Source organism: Hyperolius riggenbachi, chromosome 1 (genome assembly GCF_040937935.1).
Source record: "Hyperolius riggenbachi isolate aHypRig1 chromosome 1, aHypRig1.pri, whole genome shotgun sequence".
Taxonomy (NCBI): Eukaryota; Metazoa; Chordata; class Amphibia; order Anura; family Hyperoliidae; genus Hyperolius; species Hyperolius riggenbachi.
This window is the reverse complement of record NC_090646.1, coordinates 82,950,141-82,975,599: the sequence shown is the minus strand read 5'-3', so window position 1 is coordinate 82,975,599 and position 25,459 is coordinate 82,950,141. Positions and strand designations below refer to the sequence as shown.

Here is a 25,459-nt window from a genome sequence, read left to right as displayed (position 1 = left end):
GTCCTGACAGTTTCCTGCCTGTGAACCTTTTTGCATGGTGGGAAATAACAAGAAAGCAATATCTCCCTCTGTGCATATCTATTAAGAAACAACCTTTTAGCGTATCGCCTTGTTAGGGGATGTGATTATACATAACGGTAGTTGGTGCGGTCTGTTTTTTTCTTGTGTGCCAGTGGTAAAGTTGATTACGTGCAGGCTGACTGTATATCAAACAAAATTAACAAATGGATTTTTCTTCTTTTTAACTTCTTATTTTGCAATGTACAAAATATTTTTTTTTTTCCCTTTTTGCTGAAGTTCCTCTTTAAGGTACCCATACATTACTTGATTTTGCATCAAGCAATTAAGCAATCTACTTTACTGGGTGATCAACGACAGTGTGGTTGATCGAAAGTTGATCGACTAGCGATCCAGACACTAAAAGTGAGATCTAATGCAATTCTCCTTTACTAATCGATCTGAACGATGTTGTGGCTCCAGGCTCTGAAACTAAAAATTGATTTTAGAAATGATGTGAAAAGTAGCCGATCCCTTTCCAATCAAACAATATTTCCAACCTGCCCATCAAGTAAATTGGACGATTCGACCAGATATCAGCCAATTTCCATCCTTCGGGCAGAATCAAACATGATCGATTCACCCCCCAATCTGATAAAAATGATTGAATCGAATAATCGTTTGTACATGAAAATCAAGTAACGTATGGGGCACCTTTATCTGTAAACAGATGAGCATTTTTCTTTAGACATTTTCAGAAATTACACAACTGATTACTTCAACAATACAGCCAATCATACCCAGTATTGGCCTCTCATATTCAGACAAGCAGCATGCTTTATAGTGCAGACCTAGCTCTATATACGCTTCATGTGAGTCAGTAGGATACATGGAGGCTGGCTTCTAAAAGCTGGCCATACAAATCATGCTTAAGGCTGCATATGGCAAGTCAGCAAGCAGCTACAGACACACTACCATCTGTAGACCGGGGCACAGGGAAATCATTGCAGGAACAGTACTGTCTGCACAAGCAACTTGCAACAAAATACAACCTTTGGCTAAGAAGTTGGCGATGCAGAGGTGAACAGAATTGAGCAGATTGCATATATCCATAGAGTTCAGTCAGTAGCTAGTCAGAAGGTGTGGTGTTAATTTCATTTTCAATCCCATTTGTTATTACCAGAATCATAATTATTTGGTACCGCAAAGTCCCAGTTATCCAGAACTCAGGCAACCAGAAGTCTCAACTAACCGGCATGCCTGAGGGATAACGCGGACCCCTCTTGGGGGGCTTCCTGTGGGAGCTGGCAAGCTTAGAAATACTTACTGAGCCTCCAGCGATGCATAGCAGCCTCCCTCCATCTCCCCGCATGCTCCTAGCGGCTTCCGGCACCTGTGTACGGAAGCTGGATACGGGTCAGCTGACACTCCGGCTTCCGCAGTGCATGGAAACCAGAGTGTCAGCTGACCCGCATCGGGTCATGTGACACTCCACATTCTGTACACAGATGACGGAAGCCGATAGGAGCCCGCGGGTAGATAGAGACTGCCAGACATCGATGGAGCCTCGGTAAGTATTTTAGGGGGGAGGTTTGTGCTATTTCTGCCGGCAAACACATGCATCTGGCATCAGGCGATCTCTGCCGCTGCCGGATACCGGGGACTTTGCTATATTTATATATTGCCGACATCTTCCTCAGCGCTGTACAGATTATATGGTCTTGTCACTTAACTGTCCCTCAGAGGGCCTTATAATGTAATCCCTACCATAGTCTATGTATGTATCGTGCAATGTATGTATACTGTGGTCTAGGGCCAATTTAGAGGGAAGCCAATAAACTATTTTTGGGATGTGGGAGGAAACCAGAGTGCCTGGGGGAAACACACACATACACAGGGAGAACATACAAACTCTGTGCAGATAGTGCCCTGGCTGGGATTCAAACCCAGCGCTGCAAGGAGAGAGTGCCAACCACTATTCCACTGTGCTGTCCCATTTATTTGACTCTTGGGCTTTTGGCATTGTTCCCATTAGAAATATGTAGAAAGAACTAGCATCTTTGAACGTGCAGTCGGTGAGCTTAAAGGGAACCTAAACTGAGAAGGATGTGGATTTTTCCTTTTAAAATACCAGTTGCCTGACTCTCCTGCTGATCCTCTGTCTCTAATGCTTTTAGCCACAGCCCCTCAACAAGCATGCAGATCACGTGCTCTGACTGAAGTCAGACTGGATTAGCTGCAAGCTTAGTTCAGATTGCAGTCAGAGATCAGCAGGACTGCCAGACAACTGGTATGGTTTAAAAGGAAACATCCATATCCCTTTCAGTTTAGGTTCCCTTTAAGCACTGAGCACTAGTTATAATGCTGTAAAGCGTCACCAAGAGCCCTTGTTGCCCTTTTTGTGGAAAGTGTGTGTGTTTAAAGTAAAAGTGGGTATCTTGAATAACTTACTGTATTCTGCTAATGTATGTCACAAGAGTGACCAAAATATTGTTTTTATGACTTTAAAATATAAATATATACAGGTACTGTATTTTTTGGACTATAAGACTCAGCATAATCCACAAGATGCCCCTCCAACATGGATGCACCAGGTTTAGTATATATTTTATTTCCCCCCGGTTTTTGCCCTCTAAACCTAGGTGCGTCTTATGGTCAGGAGCGTCTTACAGTCTGAAAAATACGGTAAATATATATTAGTTATGAATATTTTTAGTATATCAATGAATCCAGCAGGTGGAGCCCCAGTCACATAAAACTAAAACCAATGAATGCCCACTGAGTGCTGCAGTGAGGTCAGCATATCGCCCACAATAAATGGAAATGCTCTTGATCAGAAATAGGAATGGGACAATGAACTACCTTGATTCCACCAATCCGATGCTCCCCTCTGAACTCCTTCCCATTTTTCAGCCAGTAAATGTTGGGCAGGGGCTTGCCGGAGGCGGCACATCGGAAGCGGACTGTACTAGCCGCCGGCACGGCAAGAAGTTTCTTCTCCATCTTCTCCGGCTGGGTCCAGTATGGAGGTTCTGGAATGAGGCAATGACATAAATGTATTAAATATTGAATTTTGATTGGCCAAAACATTAAATGCATGCTGTAAATGTTAGTAATCAGAGGTTAGGGTCGCTTCCATGAAGGATGACCTCATTGTGGTGAAAGGGTCCAGTATGGAACACTCTGCATACAAACTGCTTTTGGAAGCTAACATCCTCCATTAGACTAATTTTGGTGCATCTGTTGTGAATGCAAGTTGTGTATCCTGGACTATAATTAGACTCTGCACATCTATGCTGCAAGTCATTCAGATGCAGCCTGTCTTGGGTAGCGCTGCCACCTCTCCCCGCTGTATATTTTAGTAAAACAACCCGATTCTGTTTCTACATTGTCTTCATGCAATCCACTCTGCCCCCTGTGGTCACATGGAGGGGTGCAGGGCTACTAACATTTGTCACATGCTAGTAGTTCTGCAGTGTGTACAGCTGCATGTCTTGTCAATTCCCAGCAACATTTTGAACAAAATATATAAGCCAATTCCGCATTCTAAAGCCCTGAAAGAAAGCAGTTGGCTTCATGCAAATGGAATAAACATTTGTTTTATGGCGTAATCTCACCTACGGTATGTCTACACTCTGCAGTGACTGCAGCACACAAATGACACTACCCATCCACCTTATCATTCGTTTTTATTTACAGTGTTCTGCTGACAAAGCCAACGCCTAAGGACAATATTGGCATAAGGCAGCTCAATTTTCTGATCGATAACATGTAAGATGATAAATAATAGAGTTTTGCAAGAACAGCGCGGACTATTGACTCAAACCCAAGGCACCGTCACCCATGTACATCCAAGCATGCAGGCAGAAAGGCACAGAGAGTAAACTCCAACGAACGACAGAGGAGGTGCTGTCTGCAGTAACCAATCATGTTCCAGAGGTTATACTCCAAAAACTGAGCTTGAAAGTACCAGAATCCTTTGCTTGTAGTACAGACACCCTGGCAACAATTCCCACACCAGAAAGCCCCAGAATCCTTTGCTTGTAGCTGACACCCTTGGCAACAATTCCCACACCAGGAAGCCCCAGAATCCTTTGCTTGTAGCACAGACACCTTGGCAACAATTCCCACACCAGAAAGCCCCAGAATCCTTTGCTTGTAGCAGACACCCTTGGCAAAAATTCCCACTGCAGGAAGCTCATAAGATAACTAAGAGGCTTGCTTGCTGTTTTGGTAAAGGATTGGCAGAAGAACAACAAGAACAAACATAGCTTCAGTTTAGAGTTAATGTGAGGATTAGGTTACTTAAGTGCTTTCTGTACTGCTGGCATGGAAGAAGCACTAAACTCTAGTAACCTTTTTATGTAACTTGGGGTGCTTTAAGTAGTGCACACATCCTTGCCTGGAAACATAGCATTGCCTTGCTAATTTCATATTATCTTATTTATAAAGCACCAGCACACCAAACTTTGGAAAAACAAAAAACTAAACTAGAGGATAGTTAAAGAGAAACTCGACGAATAATTGAACTTTATCCCAATCAGTAGCTGATACTCCCTTTTACATAAGAAATCTGTTGCTTTTCACAAACAGACCATCAGGGGGCGCTGTATGACTGATATTGTGGTGAAACTCCTCCCACAAGAAGCTCTGAGGACCGAGGTACGGTTGGCAGTTTCCTGTCTGTGAAACTTGCTGCATTGTGGGAAATAGCTGTTTACAGCTGTCTTCAACTGCCAAAACAGCTAGCAGCAGCTACATCACCTGCCAACAGTAAAAATGTCACCATGTAATAAATGTCAGAATGTAAATCGGGGAGAGGAAAGATTTTACAATGAGCAAACACTCACTAAATCAATTATACATAATTGTAAAAATGAAGCACTTTTTTATTACATTATTTTCACTGGAGTTCCTCTTTAAAAGCTGAGGTAATGGGTTGCCAAAGCAACCAATCAGGTTTTAGATCACAGTTTCTAGAACTGAATGCTGAGAGCATCTGTACAGCACAAGCCTCCAAACTGGCGCTCCAAGGATCGAGTCCCAATCGCTACAGGAGACAATCATTCTGCATGTGTATGCACCAAGGGCAACCTACCATGAAGCCATATGAATCACATGATTCAGAGGGCGAAATCTAGGGGGCGGCGTTTAGACAAACCATTTGGGCCACAGGCATCTGCCTCCTCTCCGCTCTCCCGGATGCCTTTTGGCACATACACTCCTCATCCACGCATCCTTGAATCTCGATCCTCATGCAACTGCCGCAACCAATAAGGCGGTGGTGCTGGCACCAGAGCGGCCAAACACAGCCACCCCTGCTCCTTTCTCTAACTGGTGCCGATGGTCTCGCAGGTGGGACCACGGCATTCAGGCCCAGATTTAAATCACAGGAGCCTATAGGCACCAAAATTCTAGCGCCTTAGACTACGCCCACAAATATTGATGGAAGGGCAGCACTGTGGCATAGTGGTTAGCCTCCATATCACTCTCGCTTCAGTTGTCCTTTACGTTGAATGTTTTTCAGATTATGTCAGCTTCGTGAAAATCTTCACTGCTTTTGTTGAATGGGAAAACATCAAATCATTCCATGAGATAACTGCATACAGAGAATGACCATACAATCTACACAGTAGGTCTCAGAAATCTGAAATAACAGAGTCATTTTCCAAACTTTCTTGAAACAAGCCCTGTTTCTACCTTCCCAAACAAACCTTCATATAATTCTGGCCACTGGGTGGCACTGCTGTCAGAAATATGCCATGATCTTCTAAGCAATGTCACGTATCGATACCTGTACTGAGGAAACGACTAAGCTGGAGGGCTATCCCGAACTGCCACAGGTGGAATTCTAGGTGTTGCCTCCCATTTCCCTAGTAACTGCTGCCAACGCCAGCCAAAAACTGAAACCTATCCAAGTTCATCTGATAGCAAGAAAATCAACAACAATGCTTTGAAGAAAGGGAAGGTGGAGGAGTAGATTTGGTAAGAATGTTTCTGTCATTTCTGTTCCAAACTCATTCAGGTGAAGGTGGTTTTAGGGAGAGAGGTCACCGGAAGAGCAAGATTGCCTTTTTACAAGAAATGGATCATGCTTTCATTATACTGTATTTGTTTTCCTTTGCTATATTTGATCGTAAACATAGAAAAATATTGCAAATGGGTATTTCATATTTGTTTGGGATGCCCCCTGCTGGTGGGACTGGCAAGATTTCAAGCTAAAAAACATCCTTACTTTACTGCTTTGGTAAACAAAAATCTGACATGACAGCAACCAAGTCCCATTACATAATGCAGCCCGAGATCCTAGAAAAAGCCAGCATGTCAGTCCCAGTATGGACAAGCTACCCCTTGTGCTCCTCATAGTAAACTGGTTGCAGGGTGTGCTTCTCTCTGTATGAAAAATGTTCTTCTAAAATGTTTCCTATTGCTTCTCAACGGTTCCCTCCCTTTCCCCCCTTTTGTAAGGAGTCTCCCTCCCTGACTCATTACTGTTCAAATGGATACCAACACTACAGCAATGATGTGAAGGGTTACTGTACAGGAAGAGGAGGAGTCAGCCAGGACACCAGCAAATAGGGCTGAAGTGGCATCAAAAATCTTGGCTGTTGATGACCCATGTAGGAGAGTATGGGAGGGGCCCACCAATTGTAGGAAAATAATGTATATTTAAAGTGGACCCCAACTCTTGCACAAGAGATAAGTAAAACAGTGTAAGTCTGCTTTAAGAATTGGATAGTGTTTTAAAGGGCTAGAGGATCTTTTGGATTTTTGCACAGACAGGAAGTTGCGCATCATTTCCTGTCCCTGAGACCAGATTTTTTTTTTTATTTTTTTTTAATGTCAAAGCCACATAGCTCCATGGAGGTCTCTTGGACAGGATATAATGAAAAAAATCTCTCTCCATAGGGATACAGACAGCCATAAAAATCACAAAAAAAACTATAATTATAATAAACTAAAAAGCTTGTAATTGTGCTTTAATGATAAGTTGCAGCAAAAACTCCATGCGAATATGTTAATTGAGAACATTGTGTAGGGAAATGAGGCATTAAAGCGGACCTGAACTCAGAACTTCCTCTCTGCTCTAAAAGATAAGCAACAGTATAATAACCTTTAAACAAAAACATTTCTTTCTTTGTAACAGCGGATACAAATCCTGCAATAAACCTGCAGTGTGTCTGCTTTCATGGAAGCAAAGAAAGGGTTAACATCCTGTGTTTACATATTAGCTGTGCCTTCCGAGGACTGATGAATTTCTGTGCTGACACAGCCAAGAGATCAATTTACACTTGTGATGACTTGAAGATGAGGAGGAATTAGCCAGGGTCTCTACAAAAACACACACACGGTGCATTTCACTCTGTTTTATTGTGCCCTGTGCAAGAGTTCAGGTCCACTTTAAGGGTACACTCCAGCAGCAATGTTTACACCTCTGATGTATGCTTTCAGCAGCATACTCTACTTCCACTTGTGTACAGTAACGGCTCCTTGATTTGCCAACATTAAACAAAATAATTTAAAAACATTTGGTCAAGCTTTGGACAGCGACCACTTTCTGCACAAAAGACCATCACCGCTATGGGCTGCCATCTTCTGAGAGACATCAGTCTGTGCCTGCCCACATGAAGTATGAACAGCAGAATTAGGTAATCAGACAAAAGCCACTCCTACAGAGCCTGCTCTCAACTCCGTCAACTAAGCTGCTTGAGGTTATGTTACCAAATTTAAGACAGATTCACATAAAAAAGGATAACACCTGAGCACTTAGGTCACTAAGCTATGAGAAGGTATCATTTAGGTCTCTGCCCAGAAATGGTCTTTAAATAGTAACTGTAGTGAAAATTACATAATGAATAAAATTGCTTATGGTTTACAATGTTCACTTATAGATTATTTAGTTAGTGGTTGCCCCATGTAACATTTTTCCTGATTTACATTCTAAAATGTATCAAAGGTGGCGGGATCTTTAGTGCTGCCAGGTGATCTGTATGGAATGTTCATTACTGCGAGTTCTATGCACAGAGGGAGATACTGCTTGGCAGTTGGAAAAAAGACGTTATTCCTCACAGTGTAACGAAGTTCACGGAGAAAACTGTCAGGGTCATGACATCACCCTGTGGGAGGAGTTTCAGTTCACCACAATATCAGCGATACGGATGTCCCTGATGATCTATTGGAGAAAAGGTAACATTTTGCATGGGAATGGGGGTATCAGCTACTGACTGGGATGAAGTTCAATTCTGGGTTAGAGTTCCTCTTTATATCATGCCTTCCAATCCTTACACTATAAGAAGCACGCAGAAATACAGTTGTCATATCGCATCTTAATGTGGATCGATGGAGGTAGCAGCGGCCTACCGTGCAGCAGCTACACTGACAAGTCTCTGAGACACCTTAGACTTTGTGTCTATTTGAAAGAAAAAAAAGCTGTAATAATGCCAATGGTAATAAGCAGATGCTTTGGCAGAATGGTTTCTTTTTCCCCCGGCGATGCAGACAAGCAGCGACAGGCCAGAATTGGGTCCCTGCTGAACCATCGCTAACTTTTACAATTTGACTGCTACATTTAGAAAGTAATTGTCTGTCAACGCCAAGAGGCACTGCCAACTCCATCCACGTGAAGCAAACATGGCCCCGCAGAGTGACAGTAATGGTTTTCCTTTGTTTCCATCACAACGACCAAGCAGCAAACCACACTTGCATTGATCAGAAATATCGTCCCCCTCTTGATATTCTGTGACATCAGTTATTGAATAACAGAGGTGATCCATTTATTCTACATCAATTATTCCACAAGGAACATTTCTGTATATTTATTCGATCGTCTGATGCAGGACTTGATTAGAAGTTGAAGAGGAACTGTAACCAAGAATTGAACTTCTCACTTATCCCAATCAGTAGCTGATACACCCTTTCCAACAAGAAATCTTTACCTTTTCTCTAACAGATCATCAGTGGTCTCTATGGCCTCAATTCACTAAGATCATGCTGGAGATAATAAGGCAAGAGAAAACTTACCTCCACACAGTAAGAAAGTTATCTCATCTCCTCATTCCTTAAGTTACCTCTTCTGTAGTTAATTTACCTCCTCTGTAGTTAAGTTACCTCCTCTGTAGTTATTTTCACACGCAGTTAATAAACAGCCTGTCTTTAACTCTGGAGTTATTTTAAGGATTGAAGAGTTAACTTAAAGACAGAAGAGTTAACTTTAGGTTTGCCTGAGGTAAAATGTTTCCAGAATACTACATGCCTTATCACCATGGTGATAACTCTAGAAGAGTTATTAAAGACAGGAGATATGCTTAGTGAATTGAGGCCATGTCTGATATTGTGGTGAAACCCCTCCCACAGTGTGATGTCAGGACCTAGGTCCTGACAGTTTCCTGTCTGTGAGCCTTGTTTCATTGTGGGAAATAACAGCCGTTTCCAACTGCAAAGCAACCAGTATCTCACTCTGTCCATATTTATAGCTATAAAAAACAGCCTGTTAGCCTATCGCAATGTTAGGGGGTGTGGTTATACATAAGGGTAGTTGGTTCGTTTTTTTTTTTTTCACGTCTGCCAGTAGTAAAGATGATGACATGCAGGCTGATCAAACAATATGAACAAATTATATGGCGAATATCATTCATGCAACACGTTACAAATAAAATTCAACAGTACAGTTCCACCCCTAATTAAACATCCAATTTACAAACGTGACAAAATGGGGCTTTAAATGAACAAATATTCGTCTTTTATTTCTTCTTATCAAAAGGTCTTCACAGTAACGGACACACAGGTAGACATAATTTCCAGAACTCCCAATAACAACCAAACCGACAATATCATTCATGTCTTGATCTCGCTTCTATTTTTTCACGTCTCACTTTGCAATGTATCGATTTATTTTTTGTTTTCCCTTTTTCGTGAAAAAGTTCCTCTTTAAGCTTTTGGGCTTCCTCATTTCTCTCTCCTCGCTGGGGAATGATCAGGAAGGGATTAGGAAATATACACTCTTGAAACTAAGAGTCTGATGGTTGTGATTTACATTTTACTTCACAGAAATCTTGAAAGTAAAGCTGTAGAGGCTTACATGACAGTAAACTGGAGGCAAGGGGTGCCCAGCAGTGCAGGTTTCTGCCACTGCCAAGGCTCTGCTGTCATCTGCACTTCCTGTTTTGGATTCCCTGCCATGCCCCTTCCCACTCATGCCACACCTCCACATTCAACTGGCAAGTTCTTTTTTTCCCTTTAATAAGTAGACGGTATGACCATTCGGGGGTTAAAGGACGATTGAAGCAAGAGGAATATGGAGGCTGTCATATTTCCTTTTAAACAATACCAGTTGCCTGGCTGTCTTGCTGATCCTCTGCCTCTAATACTTTTAGCCATGGACCCTGAACAAGCATGCAGCACATAAGGTGTTCCTGATATTGTCACATCTGACAAGATTATCTGCATGCTTGTTTCTGGTGTGACCTGTGCAGTCAATAGATCAGCAGGGCATCCAGGCAACTGGTATTGTTTCAAAGGAAATAAATATTGCAGTCTCCATATCCCTCTCGTTATAGTTGTCCTTTAAGTACAAAATGTAATTTAAAAATTCAAAAGAATGCTGCACTATCCCTTTAAACGTATTTAATACTAGTTGGCCTAAGACAGTCTCTTCACGTCACCACCGCCGCCAGTCAATGCGCAAGTGCACCCACCGCGCACGCACACGTCCACCCGCTCAGCGTCCTGTCCCAACGGCTGTCAGTGCTTGACATGCGCAGTAGCGCAAAGCACTGACACAGGGACAGATGCAGGGACACTAGCGGTTTATTGTATAGGATACAAAATAGAGCGGTCATTGGACTAAATGGTGTATAGCAGCAGAAATATCCGCGCTCCCTGCAGCTGTCCTGTCACTGCGGCCCGCAATCTGCTCTGTAGAAATGTGAGGACCGGTAAAGGCTTTTTTTTATCCTTCCTGGAAAGAGGATGAATTATAGACTCCAAGGAAAGGATATATACATTTTTAAATGAAATATTTAACAAAGTTAAGACTGTGTGGAGACAAAATCATAACAGGGATGAGTGCTGCAGTCCATGTAAATCACAGCGCAGCTCTCCAGTCCATAGACTCTAATGAAAGTGATGAAATGTATACCTGGGAGAACGGACACAGCCTGACTGAGGTAATGCCTATTATTATTCATTGACACTTTGTAGGGAGAGGAGAGATCCCTTCCGCCTGTGACACTAAATACAGGTTCTCAATCACCGCAATTACTGACCTGCAGGCCACCCTAACGGAAAGGGATTTAATAATTCAGGCTGCTTTTTTGTCTTTTATAACTGCAATATTTAACCAGAGAAATAGAGGGTTCAGATTGTGCTTCTCATAGTGCAACTAAAAGAGGACTTATGCTGGGTACACGCGGTACAATTTTCCTGCCCGATCGGTTTTTACGCTCGATTCCACACTTGATTCTGCGCTCGTATCCCTTATCTTCGCTCATTTTTCTTATCTTTTTCCTTTCACTTCTATGAGAAATTGAGCGCGGAATCGATCAGGAGCAATATCGGATATGAGGGAATTTATCAATGGGATTCATCTATCGCACGGAAAATCGTACCGTATGTACCCAGCATAAGGGCCTTTTACCACTAGCAATCGCAATTGCTAAACGCTAGCGATTGCGCCTTGTCACCATTTTATAACACAATCGCGATTTTGCATATACAATGCACTCATTGCACAATCGCAGGAAAAATTGCTCAGAAACATTATCGTGCTTTGGTAAAAATCAAATTCCTATGTTATTTTCTGGCATCGCATGATAATGCAACGCAAATGATAACGCAATGCAAATGATAACGCAACGCAAAAATTGCAATCAAAACTGCATAACAAAAGTAATGAAACATCGCAATCGCTGGAGTTTGTGATTGCGATTGCTAGTGGAAAAGGACCCTTACAGAGGAACTCTTAACATATAGTAGAATGCAGTTAATATTAATTCAGGATACCCACTTTTATTTCCGTTTCAGCATCAGAAACCCTTCCTGTAGCTACAGTAAATATTGCAGCTTATCCTAGGCTGTATTATCCTCACCAGAGATCTTTTCTACTGGCTTTAGAACTCTCAGTAAATGAACATTTACCTGCCAGTATTATTATTATTATTTTTATTTACAGGTAGTCCCCGACTTATGAACGACCCATGATACGAACGGCATAGATTCAGTGTTTCCATAGGAACAAGCCAAAAAATTTTTTTTCCCAGATTAGACTTTTTTTGAGAAAATGGATTTTGAAAAATTCAAAAAAAAAAAAAATGGCTATAAAACCTGCATAAGCAGGCACAGAGAGCAGAGGTGACAAAGAGGGGGACACTGGAGGCACAGAGGAGGTACAGGGGACAGAGATGGCACAGTGTTCCGACTTCATAACAGATTCAGGTTAAGAACTAACCTACAGTCCCTATCGTTTGTTAACTGCGTACTACCTGTATTGGATAAATATAGCGCAAACATATTACACAGCACTGTACAATACGTAAGATTACAGATGATAACAGGAGTGACTGACAACACAATGCAGGTAGTAATACTATGCCAGATCATATACTAGAGTTGTAGTCCCAATAATACAAGTTCACATATTCTGGGCAGAGTGTACAATCAAGTATGATACACAAGGAGGGAGGGCCCTGCCAAAGGCTTACACTCTAGAGGGAGGGGTGGTGACACAAAAGGAGGGGGCTGCATTGAGAGGTTCATGGCAGAGAGGGGGAGCAGGGAGAGTGCTTTTGGGCATTTGCAGGGCATTAACTACTTACCGAGCCAAAGAATAAACAATGAGAGACAGTTGAAATAAGAGCTTTAAAAGACAGTGCTGTCCAGACTTTACAAACTCCTGGAGTTAAAAGAAGCTCTTTTGCATAGATAACAACTGACGTTTCTTAACTCTTCCTGCTCTGGAAACAATATGAGACACATACCTGTGCTAATAATGCTTTATTTCTTAGCTGTACTACACATACAAATCATATCATAAGTTTATTTTTCACTTCAGATTCCCTTTAAACAAACAAATACATGCTGCCATCTCTATGCATGCTCGTAAGATGTCCTATTGGCTGTTACATTCCAGTGCGCTTTTAAACCATGAGCAATAAAAGATCTTAGAGAAGAGCTGCTGCTGCCATGTACAGGACAAAGAGACCACACAGCAAATAACACAGGCTATGTGGCAATAATGACATTTAGTAAACCCTCTCGCACAGTTGTAGGCTGCCAACCTCGCACTCTCACTGCCAGAGTAGCGGAGCTGGACGGCACCTCAGAGTGTTCAGCGGAGCTGGCCGCAGCCAAACTTGGCAGAAGATGTCACTGTAGAAGCAGACAGTCCCTTTTCCGGTCACCGGCAACTAACCGACAGGCTTCCAATGTGGCTGCCCTCCTACCACTACAGAATAAGAATGGTTCTTCATAAGCAGTCACTTCCCAGCATGCAGTCTGCATAAGGCCTCAGTCAGACTCGGGTGATTTCAGCCTACGTTGTTGTGCTCTGCTGATCGCCAGCGATGATTTTACCGAACTAACTAACTAAAACATTTTTTGACAACAGTCTTTTCTAGTCCATCTCAGGCCATGTTTAAATCTTTTCTCATCGGATCTAATCCATGTTTGTGCAGGATTGCACGCATTTCAATCACAAGACGCAACTGAATCAAATACTGATAAATCATCACATCCCAAAACAGTAGATTTAGCTAGAAGAGCCTTTTTAACCCCAACAATAAGGACATTTTAGTAAGAGGGCTTTTTGGACCATTGTAGCCCCTTCCACACTCCTAGGAGTTCTGTTTCATAATGAGCTTGCTGGGTAATCTGTAACTTGGCGTGCTTCAAGTCCTATCGCATAGAACCACAATAATCCATGCCATGCACTGATGAGGATCAGACAATCCAAAACAGTCTGTATACATGTTGTATTATTGTGGCTCTGTACAATTAACAGTCTGACACCATTCCAGCGGATCTGGAGGTGTGGCTAGCTTACAGGGACAACAAAAGAGGATTTGCATATTCAGCAGTGATGCATCGTGGGAAACCTCTTATGCTCACTTCAACCTGAATATGTGCAAATACCTTCTGTTTCAAGAAGGCAAAAGTTTTGTTTTGCATAACATTTTTTAAATATAGTATAGAATATGAAAGCGTTTTGGTCCTTTGTAGCCCCTTACACACTCCTAGGACTTCTGGTTCACCATGAGCTTGCAAAATAGACTACTCTGCAAGCTCATGGTGAACCAGAAGTCCTAGGAGTGTGTAAGGGGCTACAAAGGCCAAAAGAAGAAAAAGGTAACAGGTCTTATCCCTAAGCAACTACATACTGTATCTGGCTCTTTGCTTGGAGCTGGGCTACAAGAGTCACTTAAAACATTATTAATAAACTTGGCTGTGAGCAAGCCATTAGCTGGGCTGCATGTTTTGTGAGGTGTTCCGTGTTCAGCAAGGTGTGCTGGCAATGCATAGCCAAGCTAATGAGAACAGCTCCACATCCATCAGTTGTGACATAAAATAGGAGTGGGATGATGCAGAACATGACTCTGACCAGAGGCGGGTATGTGTACGGTCTCCCTCAGGGCACAAAATTCCATTAATAGTTGCTGGAGCCGCAAAGCCTGACTGACTAGCTGCATCCAGGCTAACAAGTCCTGTGCAATGTACAGACGTAGATGGGTCACTTTACCATTTAGCCCTAATAGTATGCAACTTCCCGCGCAGTGGAATTTTAACCACCGATGTAGGTGCCCATATAAATAGTGGCCATGGGCAGAAGTGGTGCTCAAATAATAGCGGGTATCATGGGCGGGATCGGGTTGCTTGGGTCGGGAAGGTGGGGTGACTGTTGAGGGAAGCACCCCAGTGTATTTTACCATATACACTGTATATCAGTGGGAACATTAGAGAAAACACTTACCCTGCTCTCTGTTTCATTCTTCACTGTTCAGCCTGCTATTTATCAGCCCTGAGAATATCCCAGACTGAGCATTCAGTCTGGCTTTGCTCAGGAATCATTATAGCTGAGTCTGTCTTCTGTGATGTCTTTTCAAGCCCAAGCCTGCCTCCTGGCTCTGCTTAGGAATCATTATAGCTGAGTCATTATAGCAGAGCCAGAAGCGGGCAGGCTTCGGCTTGAAAAGACATCAGAGAAGACAGACTCAGCTATAATGATTCCTGAGCAAAGCCAGACTGAATGATCAGTCTGGGATTTTATCAGGGCTGATAACAAGCAGGCTGAGCAGTGAAGAATGAAACAGAGAGCAGGGTAGGTGTTTTCTCTAATGTTCCCACTGATATATATGGTAAATACATGAGGGTGCTTCGTCTCTGGTTCACTTTAAGGTCAGGCGTGTGGCTGGGGGTAGGTTAGGGTTTGGCATGGGGGGGGGGGGTTGGTCAGGCATTGAGGGGGGACAGTTAACGTTAGGCATCCTAGAGTGGGGAAGGGGAGGTTCTGCGTAAATTTAGGGGGGGGGGGGGCACAACAATTCATAGTTTTTATTATTATATAGTATTCATATAGCGCCAACATCTTCCCCAGCACTGTACAGAGTATATTGTCTTGTCACTTAACTGTCCCTCAGAGGGGCTCACAATCTAAACCCTACCTTGGTCATATGTATGTATAACGTAGTGTAGGGCCAAATTAGGGGAAAGCCAATTAATATAACTAAGTTTTTGGGATGTGGGAGGAAACCAGTGTCTCTAGAGGAAACCCATACAGACACAAGGAAAGCATACAAACTCCATGCAGATAGTGCCCTGGCTGGAATTCGAACCAGGGACTGAGCGCTGCAAGGAGAGAGCAGTAACCACTACACCACCGTACTGCCCTTGTGTTTCCTGTGAAATTTCTGGATTTGCCATAGTATCCATATGCAGTCCATATATACAGGATGCAGGCAGCAGCACAGCCACCTTCACTGAATAAGCAAAGCTCTGTGTTGCTAATGACCACTATACAATAGGTCTGGATAATCTGCTGATTCAGAACAGGCAAGAATGCCCAGCTCCCTCTGCCATGAAAAGGTTCTGGCAGACAGTATACCGGTTAAACGTTCCAAGAACACCATCATTTCGAAAATATTTCCAGTGTTGCGGAGCTGCAAAAACTACAAATGGGCAGAAATGCTGATCCAGAACAATATTTCACCTTCCTGCGAGCGCCTGTTTTACATTACAGGTAGGATTCTGTCAGGAACTCTCCCAGCGAGACAAGAGGGACCAGTGTTAGCGGCAGCCCACGGCATTCCTCCGCTTACCTCATGAGAGACTGTTCCATTGTGTCAAATCAGAGGGATCACAGCAAATGACGGGTTCGTCAAAAACCACACGCCATCGCTGATGGCAAGAGCTGGCACCGTCCAAGCCACAAGGACTGGCGGACTCGCCCCATAGAGGCGTGATGGAATAAAAGTTACTACGACAGAAACATGCCTCTCGATCTGTTTTTATAGCAAAGTTATGCAGGAGGAAGGAGTGGGAGAAAGAAGAACTCAATGGTCAATTACACCAGCTTTTAAAGTACAAAAAAATAAATAAAAAAAATTAAGAGGCATAAGGAGGCCGTCATTGTGGAATTCTTTAAAGGACCACTCGAGTGAAAAAAGTAAGCAGTTAAAATCTGGCAGAACTGACAGGTTTTGGACTAGTCAGTCTTATGATACCAGCCAGCCTCCCGACATGTTTCCACACTATTTTGGCAGTAAGACTTAGCAACTGCCCTACAGGAAATGTTTTTTAATAACAAAGAAAGCCCTGTGACTCCCCCATGAGGAGCTGGACTAGTCCAAAACCTGTCAGATCTGTCAGATTTTAAACTGCTTACATTTTTTGCTGGAGTGGTCCTTAAAGAGAACCCGAGGTGTGTTTAAAGAATGTTATCTGCATACAGAGGCTGGATCTGCCTATACAGCCCAGCCTCTGTTGCTATCCCAAACCCCACTAAGGTCCCCCTGCACTCTGCAATCCCTCATAAATCACAGCCGTGCTGTGCGGCTGTGTTTACATCTGTAGTGTCAGTCTCAGCTGCTCCCCCGCCTCCTGCATAGCTCCGGTCCCTGCCCCCGTCCCTTCCCTCCAATCAGCAGGGAGGGAAGGGATGCAGGCGGAGACTGGAGTTGTGCAGGAGGCGGGGAGAGCAGCAGACTGACACTATAGAGATAAACACAGCCAGCTCTGACAAGCTGTTTGTCAGCAGCGTGGCTGTGATTTATGAGGGATTGCAGAGTGCAGGGGGACCTTAGGGGGGTTTGGGATAGCAACAGAGGCTGGGCTGTATAGGCAGATCCAGCCTCTGTATGCAGATAATATTCTTCAAACCCACCTCGGGTTCTCTTTAAGAAAAAAAAAAGAAAAAAAAAAAAGAAATACTACCTCTGCCTTGAACACTTTCAGAATTAGTGACCCAGCGTAAATATTCAGATCAAGTGTTCTGACTGCAGGGTAACTCTATTGGCTGCATACTTGTTACATGATTGATTTTGACACTACTGGCGCTAATGGATCATGAACATCCAGGCAGCTGTAAGGAGAGAACCAATGGCAGCCTCCATATATCTCTCACTACAAGTTTCCTCTAAGAAGGTCTCCCATGCAACATACAAAACAAAGTACAACAGACTCTGGGTAAGAAGTCACTGAAATGACTGTGCCCCTTCTAGGAAATACTGCCCAAATCGGATTTCACGAAACCTTAAAGGACAACTGAGGCGAGAAGGATGTGGAGGCTGCCATATTTATTTTATTCCGATCCAATTTGATCAGGTTGATGGAATTGATCAGCAGGATATTCAGGCAACTGGCATTGTTTAAAATAAAATTCACATGTTAACCTTCCACTTCAGCTTCCCTTTAAAGGAACACTATAGTGAAAAAAGTAAGCAATTAAAACAGACAGAACCGACAGGTTTTGGACTAGTCCATCTTATCATGGGGGATTTTCAGGGTTTTCTTTGTTTTTATAATCATTCCCTGAACAGCAGTTAAGTCTAACTGCCAAAATAGTGAGTAGGGAGGCTGGCTGGTATCTTACCAAGAAAATCCTGAGAATCCCCCATGAGGAGAAGGGCTAGTCCAAAACCGGTCAGTTCTGTCAGATTTTAACTGCTTACTTTTTTTTTTCGCTGGTGGTTCTTTAACGCTGATCTTTCCACTTGAGCAGAACCTGAATACTTATTCCGGAACAAGCATGCAACCATTATGCTTTCCTCAGGACAAGCAGCATCCTAAATAATTATGCCTGTTTCCAGTGTTTATGGATGACTAAAATGCAAACAAAAGTTAGCAAAATCCCTTACCTCTTTCTTCAATGTCCTCGTCATCATCTTCATCATCCCCAGACGAAGGCATGTCTGCAGGAGAGCAGAAAAATGAATAATTACTATTTATTGTATTTATAAAAGCGCCAAACATATTACGCAGCGCTGCACAATAGATAAATGGGTTAACATACAAGGTAGGACATACAAGGAGCTCACAACAAAACAAGATCATGCAAATGTCTTTAATTACAATAGTTCAGTGTCTTTAGTCAAAATAGAGTCTGTTCTAGTCCACTAGTGGGGTGTCAGACAGTGCAAGTGCATAATCAAGCTGGAAACACTAGAGGGGGCGGTACCCTGCCAGAGGCTTATAATCTAAAGTCCCATCTACACGATACGATTCTTTGCGCGATTCGATTAGGATTCTATTTACAATCCGATTAAATCAGACATGTCCGATCGGGATTCGATTCAATTCGATTTGCCATTGTTTTGCAATGGAAAATGGAATTGAATCCTGATTGGACATGTCGGATTTAATCGGATCGTAAATAGAACCGTAATCGAATCGTACAAAGAATCGCATCGTGTAGATTGGGCTTAAAGGGTGGGAGTAGAGACATAAGGGGCATCTGCTGAGAGGGTGCCCAGCACGTATAATAGTACTGACGCAGGGGGTTAGGCAAGAATGAAAAGGTGAGTTTTGAGGCCTCATTTGAAGGTAATGAAGATGGGGGTGAGTCTGATGGCTGGTGGGAGCGAGTACCAGAGAGTGGGGGCAGCCTATATATACAGGGCTGTGGAGTCTAAGCAATTTTGGGGACTTGGAGTCGGATGATTTTTTTGTACCAAATCCACAGCCCTGGTAAGTATTAGACTAAGAAGTCGGAGTAGAGGAGTCAGAAACATTTTGGGTACCTGAAGTCGGAGGTTTTATAAACTGAGATGATTTTTGTACTGACTCCACAGCCGTGCATATATATGTTCATAATTACTGTGGATTTACATATCATTTGTGGCATAATACAGCGGCAGATATAATTGTGGGCGAGTCACGCATACTATGGTACAGTACAAGAAAAACACATAAGACAAATACATAGTGGTGACAAAACACATACAGCAAAACAAAAACAATATTATTATAAAGCATTAATCTAGGGTTGGCATTTTCCTCAGCACTTTACAGTGTAAATCAAACGCAGTGTTCTCCCCAGGCTCTTTTTAGCCAGGTACTCCACCCGGCTAGTTTTGGTGAGCACCCGGCTGTCATCAGCTCACCTCACCCTATGCTGTAAGCAGAGTTGTCCACGGAAGCACCGACCCTGCATTCTCTCTCACCTGGCCACTGTATCATGCCATCCGGCTACTATTTTATGCTACCCGGCTGGAAAAAATTCAGAATTGTTCTGGATCACGCAAACCAAAAATGCATTACCGTAGCCATGAACCAGCCCACTGAATACCATGCGCTGTCGGTCTAACACGTTTAAGATTCAAAAAGGTAGAGAGAAGCAGAAAAGGAAAGAAGTCAGATTTGAACAGTCTTTTGACATGTCCAAAGGGCAAGAGATGAGCGCTGTGCTGAATCCAAACTCCCAGCTGCCACAACAGTTACATTAAAATATTCTGATATCTTTATTAAAGTATTCTAAGCTGGCTATCCTGCTTGAGAATGAGCAAGGAGATAAAAAGGTGAATATCCCTTTCCCCCCCTCTATAAATGCAGTCTTTATTGCAGCAGCTATACAATTATGGTTATTGTTATTAGTCTTTATATAGTGCTGACATGTTCCACAGCGCTGTACAGAGTATATGGTCTTGTCACTGTCAGAGGGGCTCACAATCTAATCCCTACCATAGTCATATGTCTATGTCTGTATTGTCTGGTGTAAGTAGCAATATAGGGGAAAGCCAATTAACTTATCTGTATGTTTTTGGGATGTGGGAGGAAATCGGAGTAAGCGGAGGAAACCCACACAGACATGGGGAGAACATACAACAGATGAACTGAGAAGGATATTGGACCAGTTGCCTGGCTTCATGCTGATCTTTTTGGCTACATTAAAGAACAAGCGACACCCATGCTAACCTAGAAATAAAAAAACACATATGCAAGTAGATAAATACTACTTCTACTTACATAACAGATGTATTGTGCTATCCACGTAATGGTTCTTGTGAATTATATAAAGGAAAAGTAGAAAATCCTATTCTAGGCAGTGGCCATTTTGCCAAGCTAATGATGACATCATATCCTCCCTGACTCTCGTTTCCCCCCTCCCTTCTCTTGCTCATTGTGTATTTATTAGCTGCCCTCCTCCCAGAGTCTTCAGACACTCCCACAGATCTACCATGAGAAAGATCTCTCTCTGATCAAATCTAATTGGAGAGAGAGATCTGGTGCCTCCCATATATACACCACAGGCAGATTCCCAATTTCTGCATGAAATCTATCCAGAATCAGCCTAGTGACGCTGCCTCCCTGGCCCCTCCCCCTCATCCCTCGATGCCGGTGCAGTGTAAATTCTCACCTTTCCCAATGGCGTGACCCCCTGCCTCACCTGCATTCACCACATAGGGGCGGAGATGGCCTGGAGTGGAGGTGAGAATTTACACTGCACGGGCGGGGTGGGGGCTGGGTGGACATTTTACACTTTGGGGGTTCGTCGGTCATCGCTATATCGAACACAGTTACCGTCCGAACTGAGACTTTCCAGCACCTTCGATCGATACATTCCACCGATTTGGGAATCATTGATTCGGCATGCTTGTTGCCACACCCATTTTTACGGGAGGCTTGGTTTAGTTAAGTCTCCTCTGTAATGGGCTGCAGAACAATATCAGCTTATACTAAACAGAAAACAAAACAGTTCATAAGAATTTATTTTTTTTAAGCTACTTTTGGGGGAACCGCACCAAAATATCCCATGTCTGAACAGCAGCGGTCTGTTTTGAAGCGGGAAAGGAAGTGGGTCCCGTCCAATATTCTTTAATCAAGATCTGTTGGATTTTTTTTTTCTCTCTTAAAAACAACAAAAACACGAGACGGGTAAATAAACTTCTTACTCTGAAGGAGTTTATTTTGATTTCCAGCAGAATTTCTCAGCGAAATAACTCCTAAATGAAAAGAAAATGAAAGAGAAAGCCTCAACCAGGCTTGAAATAAGAAAAAACAAGAAAGCAAAAAAGAAAACAAACAGTCAGGCGCTGCTTATGTGTTGGAGCGTAATATTAGGGCAAGGGGCAGCGAGAGGGAGATCTGATCCTTTAAAACATCCTGATTATTACTCTTCCCACTATCAAAACATTTTACCACCTTCTCCGAATCCACAGCTGTTTTGTATTCCGAGTACCACCAGCTGCCAGCTTCCAGCCCCCCCAACTTGCCCCCTTGATCTTTAAAGCATTTTAATGCAATTTTATAGACACAAACACATTTTAGGAGCTGAGAAGTCCAAGGAACTCTTCTCCTGTTACTCTTTTTTTTTTTTTACTACAGAAAAGTAGGTGGTGGGATCGGAGAGGGGAAACCACTCCAAAGTCCAAATGCCTCACTGACTCTAACTGATGTGACCTCCAAACGTCTCCGGGAATTTCAAATAATCCATGATTAAGAGCAGATGTACCAGAAGGTGACAGAGGAGGAGGAGGCAATGCCCTTTGTTTTAAGTTCTTTTAATTTTGGCTACAGAAGGGAGAATCCCATGGAGGTCAGACTCCGATCCCACCAAGAGACTTCCACTATGGAAAGTGTTCGGTTGGGGTAGAGGTTAGAACTCTGCACAATCTCCATGTACAACACACACACAAGTCGCTTCTCCACTTAACCCAGCTGAATCTAATAATTAATTGCACGCTCTGCTAATTACGGTCTAATTATGTGAAGATAATTAACTCCTCATGGCACCCTGGGGTCTGGGCTCCGCTGAGGATCAGGAATGCAATGAACAATTTAGGCTGTGACTCTTAACAGATGATATCACCTAGTAAATGAATAAATAGGAGGCTCGTAAAAAATAGATTTATATAAAGACTGGCATATGTTCATATATCACAGCTGATTGAAATTGGATTGTAAAAATTTGTCAAGACAACCAGAGTTGAATTTCAGGAATTCTGCGAGCCGTACCAGGTGACTACAAGTCTTCTTAAAGTGGACCTAAACTCTTGCACAGGACACAGAAAACAGAGAGAAATGCACCCTGTGTGTTTTTAGAGAAAAGAGCCGGTCTAATGCTAGGTACACGTCATTCGTTTCTTTGGCAGATAGAGGATTCGATCAATTAATTCTGTCGTGTTCGATATTATTTCCGATTGTTTTTCTGGTCGATTTCTCATAGAAGTGAATGGAAATTGATAAGAAAAGAGAAGAGAATCGAGCAGAAAGTCAAGTGGAGAAACGATCGGACAGAAAATCGACCAAAAAAACACATTGGCCTCAATTCACTAAGCTTTTCGCCTGTCTTTAATAACTCTTCTAGAGTTATCACCATGGTGATGAGGCATGTCGTATTCAGGAAACATTTTACCTCAGGCAAACCTAAAGTTAACTCTTCTGTCTTTAAGTTAACTCTTCAATCCTTAAAATAACTCGAGAGTTAAAGACAGGCTGTTTATTAACTGCATGTGAAAATAACTACAGAGGAGGTAACTTAAGGAATGAAGAGATAAGATAACTCTCTCTTATGTCGAGGTAAGTTTTCTCTTGCCTTATCTCCAGCATGATCTTAGTGAATTGAGGCCATTGTGTACTAGGTACTAGCAGAATTCTCTTATCTGTAAGTAATATGTATAAGTAATCACAAATGTAATTTGAGCTCTCAGCTGTGTCAGCACAGAAATTCAGCAGTTCTTTGCAGACACAGCTAATATGTAAACACAGGATGTTAAGGAGGAAGTAGCCACACTGCAGATTTATTGCAGGAGTTCTGTAAGCTGTAATAAAAAAAAATGTTCTTTTAAGGTTATTATGCTGTTGCTTATCTTTTAGAGCAAAGAGGAAGTTCTGAGTTCAGGTCCGCTGCAAAGTGGAATTATACTCCCTAAACTAAAATGTAAGTGCCTGCTCTAAGGTACATAAAAAAGGACATTAGAAAGCATTACCTGTGAGTGAAAATGTGTACTTTCAATGCAGAGAGCAGCACAAGTTTCTACTGCTCTGCTAATCAGCCAATGTAATCATTGCTGACACAGCTATTGCCATAGCGATGTGACTATTCAGCAGAGGAAGAGGGTGAGCAGAGTAAAGCCAGGCAGATAGCTCATCCTAGCCGCCATAGATGTTTATGGAAGGGGGTGTGTCCCAGACTGCCAGTGTGCTGGCTTTTTCCTGGCAGTGGAGTAGTAGTCACATGACTTTGAAAGGAAGGTCAGTGCTGGGAGAATTTTTTAAAACAGTGTCTAGTCACTTGTGCATGGGAGTAGATTGGTAGGGTTTGCTTAATCCTTGGAATTCAACTTTAAAACAAACAATTTCTGGAATTCAACTTGAAGGCAAATTCCTAGAATTCAACTTTTAAGCTGACAAATCTGATGAAAAATAAATGTGCAATCATGTTATTTTCACTGAAGGCCCAAATTGAAGCACAATTCTAAAAATAAATAAATAATAATAATAATTCTAAAGTAACTCTTTATAGAGCAGGGCGGTGGAGTCAGTAGAAAAATCCACTCTCAGGGCCCATTCACACTGCACGCGTTTCCAGCCGCGTTTTGGAAACGCATGCAGGTGGCGGACACGCACGACATCAGACATTGCATAGAGTGCAATGTCTGATGTTCACACTGCATGCGTTCCGGACCTGTGCGGTCCGGGAACGCATGCTGCACGCAGATTTTGCTAAAACGCGTGGCTGTCCCATTCACTTTTAAGTGATGGGATCAGCCACGCAACGCACACAAACGCGGATGGCGTGCGTTCGTACGCGTTGCGTTTCCGCATGCGTTCCGCACGCATGGCCATCCGCATTTGTGATCTGAACGGGCCCTCAGGCCTGGTGCACACCAGAGGAGTTTTTCTGAGCGTTTTGAGTTTTTAAATCTGCTGCTAATGTTATCCTATGTGTCTGTGCACACTGGAGCAATGAGGTTTTGTAAAAAACCCCATAGCATTACATTGGGAAGAGCTTTTAGTGGTTTCAAAAGCTCTTCCCAATGTAATGCTATGGGGTTTTTTACAAAACCTCATTGCTCCAGTGTGCAGACACATAGGATAACATTAGCAGCAGATTTAAAAACTCAAAACGCTCAGAAAAACTCCTCTGGTGTGCACCAGGCCTCAGACTACTCAGGTTAGGATTCCACCGACTCAGATTAGTCTAATTTGCATATTACAATTTTGTTGATTGAAAGTATGTAACATGAAATGCATCTCTTAACTGCCAATGCTTAGGCATTTTAAAATACAACTGAAGTGAGAGGGATATGGAGGCTGCCATATTTATTCCCTTTTAAACAATACTAGTTACCTGGCTAGCCGACTGATCTTCTGCCTCTAATACTTTTAGTCATAGACTAAAACTAGTCCTTGGTAAGAGTACTTGTAGAAGACAGGAACAAAGAACATCTATCAGGCCCTAGGCAATGTAACTGTGGGTACATGTAAGAGTGATGTGCAGGCACTCTGCAGGGGAATGAGGCTATTCTTCCTCTATTACACATTCTTCATGTCCATTCTGAGCCAGGTTTATGGGTGATAGACAACACCTCTGTGTTCAATGTGCACAAAATTCTCAGTGGATTCCCTGCAGCTCTGTAGGGGGTGCACATGTAGAGTATAGTACTACTCAGGGCTGTGGAGTTGGTACAAAAATCTTCCAACTTCGACTCCTCAGTTTATGAAACCACGACGCCGACTCCAACTCCGACTCCGGGTAACCAAAATGGCCCAGACTCCTCGACTCCGACTCCTTAGTCTAATATTTAACAGGGCTGTGGATTTTGTACAAAAATCATACGACTCCGACTCAGTATATGAAACCACGACTCCGACTGCCCAAAATTGCCCTGACTCCAACTCCGACTCCACAGCCCTGGTACTACTGTGTAACAAAGTAAACCTGAGACAGTTGAAATTAAAGTTTTATACATACCTGGGGCTTCCTCAAGCCCCCTTCAGGCTAATCAGTGCCTCGCTGTCCTCCGCCACCTCG

The 25,459-nt window shown here is 42.8% G+C and overlaps 1 protein-coding gene across 6 annotated transcripts in view; it reads right to left on the bottom strand.

The window, feature by feature from the left end:
- The window catches only part of FGFR3 (fibroblast growth factor receptor 3), a 173,072-nt gene that overhangs the window by 66,692 nt on the left and 80,921 nt on the right, over positions 1–25,459 (bottom strand). For all 6 annotated transcript variants that reach the window (XM_068275813.1, XM_068275830.1, XM_068275839.1 and 3 more), the window contains 2 exons: positions 18,342–18,395; positions 2,860–3,029 (listed from right to left, as the gene is read on the bottom strand). In XM_068275813.1, coding sequence (XP_068131914.1) covers positions 2,860–3,029; positions 18,342–18,395 — 224 coding nt within the window. The remainder of the gene's footprint in view (positions 1–2,859; positions 3,030–18,341; positions 18,396–25,459) is intronic.